The 9,738-nt window shown below is 38.8% G+C and overlaps 1 protein-coding gene across 1 annotated transcript; it reads right to left on the reverse strand.

Annotated features, from left to right (window-relative positions):
• Positions 1 to 513: 513 nt before the first annotated feature.
• LOC131063126 (uncharacterized) lies at positions 514 to 1,435 on the reverse strand. Its single transcript, XM_057996891.1, has 4 exons — positions 1,277 to 1,435; positions 1,073 to 1,181; positions 820 to 971; positions 514 to 681 (listed from the first exon to the last, which is right to left on the reverse strand). The coding sequence occupies exons 1-4, from the start codon at positions 1,433 to 1,435 to the stop codon at positions 514 to 516; spliced, it is 588 nt and encodes a 195-aa protein (XP_057852874.1).
• Between the last annotated feature and the right edge of the window lie 8,303 nt (positions 1,436 to 9,738).

Consider the following 9,738-nt stretch of genomic DNA (forward strand, 5'->3'; position numbering starts at 1 on the left):
ATACACCATTGTACATATTAATCATTTCATTAGTAACAAACAAAATAATAATATATCTAAAACAATAGAAAAATACACAAAAAAATCATCATTACAGTTGCGAACTCTAATTTTACAAATTTTAAAAAATTATACAAAATTTTAGTTTTTTTTTTTTCTTATACATTTAATATTATAGATTAGTTAAAATCCTTAAAATGGTAGCGAATAAATTAAATACCCATAAAAAAGATTAGAAGTATTGCTTTCGTGAGTTTTGTGCTCCCTAAGCAACAATAGGTTTAATATATTTGAATATATTATATATTATGTATCAATGTCTATAATGTATTGTAAATTTTATTATTGTAATATATTTATTATAATTTGATATTTAGTAACATTAAAATTTGATAAATATTATTTTTTCTTTTGTTAGTCATTGTGACTTTTAATTGTTAAATTGTATGGTATTTAAAAATAAAAATAACTCCAAAAATAACGGACTGTTGAAATGTACACAGAAAAGTAATTTTAAGAATGAACTTCTTGTTTTGGCAAACGATTTTTGTCTTGTCTCTTCCTTAAAGAAGGACTTTTAGGTCGAAGATCTTCAATGGCAGATGTAGTGCCTGTAAGATGAGGACCATCGCCTCTTTCCCACACTTTTCCTTCCAAATTCACAAAATTCCTCACATATGACTGCAAATCAATCACAAACACAAATTTTTTAGGATTTTTGTGCATTACATATCAGCTGTAAATACATTTTGAATGGTCAAAACAATAGTTCTGTAAGATTATCTTTCATTAAGTGTTAGACAAAAATTTAACAGGTACCTCTAAGTTAAAATTTGAAGATGATAGAGCGTTCCCGATTGTCAACCAGCCATGCCGAAGGTTATGATCAGCACCAAAAATCTCAATCCGTCTCCGGCCTTGGACAAGGTGTTCAATTATGTTGTAGACATAATCTGGCTTTTGCGTTGAGCCTGCACAGAAATTCACCAAAACAAAAGAAAATCAGTCCTGTGAGATTTTGATGAATCTGATACTGAGAAAAAAAACTGTTGTTTTGTGGAAGAGCAGAAACCATATGGAGGCTCTTCGCTTATTACAATGTCGACGTCAATATTGGGATGCATGAGATGATCCTGCATGTCTGCAGATATCATACCCTTCAAACCCACCAGACAATGTTCCTGCAAAATCAAAAACTTGCAACAATGGTCATGCCCACACAGAAAAATGTTTCAAATGATATAATTGTTTTTAGCAAATCAATGGTTATAATCACCTTGGTACGTTTGAATATAGAATTTGAGTCCCGATTGACGAAGTCTGACATGCTTCTGCTTTCGTGATTTGTCTTCAGCCAGCAGATATCGTCGTTTCTCTTAAAACCCCACTGAAATTTTGAATAAAGCACAGTTCTTGACTTTAGTTTTTCTTCCATTAAAATGAAAAAGATTGCATGAATGTGGTCATATGAGAATGAGTTCAGTTTGGAGAGTTTGTTTTGTTATATGATATATTGTTTTCAGGTGAGAATTAAAAATAGAAGAGTAGTCATTTTATTGAAATCGTGTCAGATATGATCTTGATCTCATCTTTTATATCTATGAATTTGAATTATGATGGATAGTGTAATCAAAAAGCATATCATCAATTGAACAATTTCTTGATTTTAATTTTATTCTGATTATAATCTCTCCTTCACATCATATATAAACTAGCATAAGTCATACATAAACTAACATAGATATATTAAATACATCTATTTAAAAGATGCTAACAGATATACTTTCTGATACTTTTATATTGAAATTGTTATTGAGAATAGATAGAAACTTTCTGATATCTCTCAAGAGACTTATAATGAAATCATACATCTTTTATATGATACTTTCACAAACTTAAATTTTGATAACTGATATAATCAAGAAACATAATATCCCACACAGAAATTGAACAACCATTAATTTGTACTCCAAACCATACACGTAAATCATAAAAAGCCTACCTTTTTAAAACACAGACGTCCCTCTTTAAGGCCTTCGTTAGAGCCAACCCAAAGGAAAATGAAGCACGGATTATCTGCAATTGCCTGCGAGAAAAGGATCTAATTCAATACAATCCCGTTAGCAGTGAAAAAAAAAAGTGAGTATTACTATGAATTAAAACTTCAGGTACTACCTCTATTTCAAGGCTCCTAATGTCTTCCATGTCCAGAAGTCAGTGGCATCCAAGACACCAGGAGCCCTGCGAACATAGTCTTCCATGGGTGGGTCGATTAAAATTGCATCAAAAGCTGTCCCAAAAAGTTCCTTGGAAAGTCTTGTCTCTCGCAGATCGCATTTCAAGTAAACCGGATTGAAAGACCGTTTCAAAATCTGTTGGTCTTTCAGCTTCATGAGTTCCTTCAGATGCGGATACTTGTCAGGAACAACAGACATGTCAGGATATCTGATAAAATTTTGGGGGCGGATTCCAGTGTCCACATAATGCTGAGCATAATCGTTTTGGGAGGCCCTTGTGGGAGGAAGTTCTCTACTAAAAACACTCTTAGGACCATGAAAATCCATTAAAGGGCCTTGAAATTCACAGGGCATTTGTTGTTGAGGGAAGCTGAAAATTCCAGGAAAACCAGGAGGCGGAGCGCCATAGTTCATATAATGGGTGCCTGTAATTGCCATTGTTGTGGGTGGTGGGTGGAATAAGTGTTGTGAGGATTCCCATTGAGATTCCTCTGCCTTTTCCATCTGTAAATATCTTCATACTCATTTTGGTTGGAGGATGAAGATGATGAACGGTTGATAGAAGCGTCTCCTACCCTTCTGCCGTGTTTCCCCATTTCTATACAACAGTCTAGGGCAAAATAGTATTGGTCACTGTGAAGTTGATGGTGTGGGATTTCCTTTATGAGATGATAAAACTGATAAAAACGATGAGAGAGCGTTCATAGCTGTAGATATATATAATGAAAAATATAGGGCATAGAGGATACCCCATAGGCCGACCCGCTTAGAATGAAAAGAAGCGTCTCATCCTAACGGCTGTAGCTATTCTGGCTCCAAAACGGCATGCTTCCATATGATGTCGAAGGCATACCATTCAAGTACGGTAGGTCCATGAGAGCGACATTCCTGGGACCCACAGATGACATGGAATTCCTCGCGGCTGCGATGACGTGGATGATGTTGCCGTTTTGCGTTTGACAGAAAAGCTTGCTCGCGGTTAACACTTTCCCAGCCGTTGTCACCGCGATGTGACGGTTACATCGGGCGAGGCGGTTAACAGACCGCCGGCCAAGCATTTTACATTTTCGGTGACCACCAATTTCGATTTTGCCACATGGCAATTTTTTGGCTAACCCGCTTTATTGCGTCGACGAGTCGACTAACATGACTAACATCGGGCGGCGGTCACGTGTTATGGGCACAGTTTTCAATTCATTTTTTTTTAAATTTTGAATGAAAACTCGATTTTGCGAAAATTGAAAATATATTTCATCCTGTAGCTACATGCAGAACGCAATGGTGGAGGCGAAACAAAATATTTGACCATGGAAATTCAGGCTGTAAATTCATGTGCCCAGTTGAATCACTAAGCGAAGGAGTTGCGCTTCAATTGTAGTTATAGGTATGCATTCTTAAAATATGCGTGACTCTGAAGGGGAGGAGAAAAGCCGACCGCATGCATAACCCAAGTTGTCTGGGTATATTGTTAGTCGTATTGTTATCGCCTGTTAACACGCGGGTTTATTTTCATGTGCAGGGAGGAGGTATCGAAGTGTACAGGGGGTGGTACAATTGAAGATTGTTGTGTAGGGTTATGGCGGCATCGGTAAATTCAAACCCTAACAGATAAAGATAGTTTTATGATTCCTTCGTCAACCCAATGTTTGAAATTGTAAATTTTTATATCTTTTTTGTATCGCAGAGGTGGTTGTGAGTGTGCCCTCAGGAGGCGTGAAGAGGACAACGATTTGGGTGGAGGCTTAGGCGGCTACGGTAATTTGAAACCTAAGACATTCAATAATTTTTATTTTTTTTCCTATGTCATTTTGTGCTCTGTCTGTGTAAATTAGGCATCATTTTGCAGCATGGTCGTGTTAGGATACCAAGGTTTCCTGTTTGATTGTTGACGGCTGATTTTTGGGATTTTGTTGAAAACCATCAGGGTTTGCATTGTTTGTTTGCGGTTTGGTGTGTGTTAGTATATATATATATATATATATATATATATATATATATATATATATATATATATATATATATGAAGCAATACACACACACACTCGCAGAGAGACACACACACACACACAAACATGTCCTCTACAATACAAAGGAAAACAACAGAATAAAACATAGATAAAAGAAACTATGGAAATATTATGCTCTGTTTCCATTATTCTCAGGTGCTCATTAGATAAAAAAAAGAAAACCTATAGTCCCATAAATCCCCCTTCAACAATCAGCCAGAATAGACAGAGGCTGCTTCAACAAGGAGCCCTTCAACAATAATGTTTTCGTTCGCGCATTAGTCTTACTTTTTCCACATTAGGCAAATAAAAAAGGTGCCATGTTTGCTATCATCAAACAAACAATAGATCAACTCCTAAACAAGAGCAGGTCACACACAATCAAGGAATGGTTGCATGAACCAGTCAACAACCTAATTTTGAGGAGTCTGTTTGCATCAAAAGGCAAACCATAACATGTAAACGAGGTCAAGACCAAGTAAAAGAAGCTCAATTTGAAACAAAACATTTTACCTCACTTTGTCTTTCATGTAGCTATTAGGTGCCTGCCACTTGTATTTGCATATATATATTTATTCTTAGACATGTATGTTGATGCATGTCATTGGTACGATATGTCCTTTTTGGAGCCAGAACATGTATGTCGATTCATGTCATTGTTACAATCTCATTTTGAAGCCAGAATAGACATGTCTGACACAAATTGGAAGCACCTAATCACACTCAAAAAGTGCAGAATAAACATATATGCATATATATGTGGAAGGCTATCTGTATTGTGGCTTGACAGTGGACGTATCATACCAACAACATGCATCGACATATATTTCAAAGACATGCATACCATGCCAACTTCTCGTGGTGCTCTGCCCCATGGTATGTGATGTGGAGTTGTTGTCGAGTTCTCGATTTCAGTCCTCGGCACCCACGCAAAATTATGTGGAAATGCAGGAGGATGGCAGTGGCATGCTTCGTGGTTACTGCCAGTTTATTGTGCATAACATGCACATTAAAAGCTTGTGAATGAAGGAATCGCATTTGGAGGGCATCCTAGCAGGAAGAAGAGGCCGCGGGATGCAAAAACTTGGTACTTTTGTCAGAGAAAACACTAGCACGAAACTCAAGTTACTCTCGCAATGGGATGCCTCTATTGTGGCTGCAAAAAACAAAATGGGGGGACTAACACCCCATGTTTGTGGCAAGTTTTTAATCATAGGTTTTGCATTTGATGTTTTCTTCTGTCTAACACAATGTTGTGAGTCTGTATGATTTTTCTATTTTAGAACCAAAAGAGACACAACCTCTTGGACCAATGTTCATGTACAAGTTGTGATTTGATGCAATTAACAGTGGTAAAGCCAAAGGCTAACACGCAATGCAATTTACCATAGGAGATGGAGTTAGTCAATAACAAGGCTTGAGAATAGACAAATGGTACTGTTGTTGAAATGTGGCGACTGATCAGCAAAGTAATGTACACTCAGCACGTATCCTCGCCGGGGTCCGGGGCCGGGCCGGGCCCTGGGCAGGGGTTCGGGGGCGGCAGCCCCCGAGAAATTTTTTTTTGCCGTTTTTGTTGATGAAAACCGACATTGTAATAAAACCCTAAAAAGGCCGACTTTGTTTGTTGCCCTAAAAACGCATGTTATAAGTGGCTGGGATGCTTAAGGCATTGTAAGGTTGATGTACTATTTTTTGCTGGATAATAAGAAAGATTGGACGGCTGTGTATGGTGGATGTAACCCATTCTGGGTGAACCACGTTAAATCTCTGTGTTATCTGTGTCCTGTTTTATTTCTTTATCTTTTGTATTTAAATCTGCATATAATTGTTAGTTCATATTTGCTTCGGATCTCTTGAAACCCTAACAATTGGTATCAGAGCGAGGTTTTCTGTAAATTGGCAGGACTTTCAGATTTGAGTGCGAGCAATGGAGGATTCCAAATTCAAGGTCGAAAAGTTTAACGGCCAGAATTATCAGTTATGGAAAATGCAGATGGAGGATTACCTGTATCAAAAGGATTTGTGGCGGCCATTGGAAGGAAAGGCAAAGAAACCGACCACAATATCAGATGAAGAGTGGGACATTTTAGATAGAAAGGCACTGGGATCCATTCGATTGTGCCTTGCAGCGTCTGTAGCATTCAATATAACAGAAGCAAAAACGACTGTAGATTTGATGGCAACATTGGCTAAGTTGTATGAGAAACCCTCGGCTTCGAATAAGGTATTTCTTATGAAGCGTTTGTTTAATTTGAAAATGAGTGAGGGAGGATCTGTAGCGGAGCACTTAAATGAATTTAATACAATTACCAGGAACAAGGAGGGGCGAGTAACAAGGAGGTCCACTATTAGTCATTATATGTTGGATTATCTTTATAATGCTTGATTAGTGCAAAATTAAATGTGACTCTTTGTCTCTGTTGGTTGTGTGCAGCAACAGGCCAATCACAAAAGACAACATATTAATGGCAGGTTGCACTACTTTTGTCTCTTCGTTATTGTTCTGAAAATGGAGGTCGTCAGTTTTGGGATCTGGGGAGGCTTAATATGCATAGAGCCAGAGAACGTCAACTACCATTTTTGGGGATTGCACGACGCAGTCGTCAACAGTGTGGAAGTGGAAAGCACAGTGCGGATGATAGGAAGAAATCGCCGTTAGAGTTGAAAAAGAGGGAGTCTAATATTGAATACCAAATGGGCGTACGAAACAGTATGCAAAAAAAATGTGTCACTGATCGGGTCTGTATGAAATATGGCAAGAAAACACGTGATGAGCTTCCTACTAAAGGGAAGGAAGAGATAAAGGAAGCAATGCGAGTGTACGACAGCAGTCCGGTTAGGGAGGCGAGAAGGAAGAAGGTTTTAGAGTTACTGCAAAGAAAGAATATTGCAATAGAGGTAATTTTTTAGTGATCGTATTTTTTTGCAGTTTACTAAATTCCTTTAAACATGTGAAGAATGACTTATTGAGGTATCCTATCCTGGTGCCCAGATTTTAAGTGACACTGCAGGCCATGGCGAGGAGGTTCTATCATCGAAGGCTAATCGCGAAACAAACGTGCCAGTGAATGAGGTTGCATCTATTTCATTAGGGAAGCAAAAAAAGAGGAATGCTGCGAAAAAATCAAGGTGGGCTTCAGGTCATCAAACAAAAGAGGGTGCACCTGTTTTGTTGGGGAAGCAAAAAAAGAAGAATGTTGCGAAAAAAAGAAGGCAGACTTCACATCCTGAAAAAAATGTGCTAGCCAATGAGCCTGCATGTGATTCATCGAGGAAGCAAGAAAAGAAGAATGCTGCAGAATAAACAAGTCTGACTTTAGATGACGAGACACGTTTGTCATGGAAGGTGACTGTCTATTGGCTTGTCCATATGTGTGTTTTCATTGCATGGTATGCTTTGCACTACACTGTGTAGTATGTTGACTATTTCGTCCATGTCATTGTAGGCTGATGGGGTCCGTGGAGGGAGCATGGACTGTCCTGTGGTATTGGATGACACAGAATGCAGTGTGCAAAAAAAATTAAGTCGAAAACCTCGGGCGTTTGTTATGTATAAGTTTGTTTCGTCAAAGAAGCTGAAGGAGATGTCGAATGAAAAATTGGGTGCATGCAATGCCGAGAAGATTGTGGAGCAGTCTCGTGACTTGGGCCAAATGATGGATGATACGAGCGAAGAACAGTCAATGCAGTTGCCTGATGACACCGTGTGTACTTGTAGTGTTCCCGAAAAACCAAGTCCAAAATCTCGAATGTCTGTTAGGAGGAAGAAGGTGAAGGAGACGATGATTGAAAAATCAAGTGCATGTAGTGGCGAGACGATTGCAGAGCACTCTCCTCAACTGGGGCAAAGGTTGGAGGATAGCTACAAAGATGAACAGGTAATGCAGTGCCATTGTGCATGACATGTAGTGCTATATCATGACATGGTGTGTTATACTATACAGTAACTCTTTTTTAATGCAGTTGGTCGCGGTATTGGACGAGAAACTTTAGAAGTCTATTTCGAGGGAGAAACTGAAGGAGACGGTGAATGGAAATTTGAGTGCATGCAGTGGCGAGAAGATTGCAGAGGAGTCCACTCAATTGGGATAGACATTGGAGGATAAGAGTAGAGATGAAAAGGTATTGTTCTCTTCTTTTGGATAACAGGCAGTGAGGGGTAGTGTTATATTGGAGCATTTTTTATGATGTTGTGGTTTGTGTCCATTATCTGTGTTCCTATTTTTGCCTTAGTCGTGTAAAATTCATCGACCTTGGTCCAGTACTGTTCGTAGGCGTATGGGTTTAATGTGTACTTACACTCCTGTACAATGTGTCACGTTTTGCAGCATAATCTGATAGAAACAAGCATTGAGAAAGAGTCTGGGGGAAATGATGATGGATGTACAAATGTAGATAGTGACCACGATGGGGCCAACGGGCCGGGAGAGACAGCTACTCTGGTACTGTTGTACTGCATTGGCATGAATTCATTTGACTATGTTTGATCGAGATGTATAAAGAATATTATTTAAGCGACCATGTCCACTCGTTACTGATGCAGGCAACCGTGGAAGACAAAGAAGAGTGCGCCAATGAAGATGCTCACGCTATTGCTATTGGAGTTGAAGTCCACCTACTTCTGGATGGGGCAGTGGTTGGGGAAGGCGTTGTTGATGGCCTAGGGAAGGGTGTAATGTGTCATACTATTCCACTCCCACAACATTGTGCTAAAGTTCGCATCATCAAATTCTTTGATGCAAATTCCCAACTACCTTTCCCAGGTCCTTTCTCTGATGTCTTGTCGGATTCCCTAAACTCATGGGCGGTGTGGCCCATTAAAGACCTGGTCTGTTCTCCACTCTTGGTAAGTTTCGAAGATGACAAGATCCCTTCCTCCGTCTTCTCATTCCATCCTTTACCTTATTTCAATGGAATGAAATAGGCAACACTCGTATGATGTTGTTTGTATGTGGCAGGATAAAGTTGGTGAAACTGTCCAACCACAAAAATAGGATGTTAAACGCGGCCCTGTGATCAAACGGGTAAGTCACAGGTTGCGATCACTTGGCATCACCCCTCCTGAGTTCCATAAGAATGAGAAGAAGCATAAAGCATTTTATGGTGTCGTCAACTCCATTGTGCATTCGAGACAGCGAAGGCGATAATATTCTTTGATCATAGTTGTTGTTCCTCTTTCCAAATATTTAGAGCGAGATACTGTGGTGGAATTTTAGTCTTCATAGACTTTATTCAGATGGGATTTGGAGATGTTATATTGACATGGCTTTTACCTTAGCATAGTTTAAACCCTCTGAATTATTGTTTGTCTTAGATGAATTGTACATTATTACTCAACCTTTCCTGTTGTTTTAAGCACCTTTCCTGTTATTTTAAGCAAAATAACTGTAAAGGCTTGATTTCTTGGACTCTTTCATGGTGATCCTACACCATCAACTACCCTTTAATAACTTCACAAACCTTTCTTTGGTGCATAACATTTTTAATAATGA

This window comes from Cryptomeria japonica, chromosome 11 (genome assembly GCF_030272615.1).
Source record: "Cryptomeria japonica chromosome 11, Sugi_1.0, whole genome shotgun sequence".
Taxonomy (NCBI): Eukaryota; Viridiplantae; Streptophyta; class Pinopsida; order Cupressales; family Cupressaceae; genus Cryptomeria; species Cryptomeria japonica.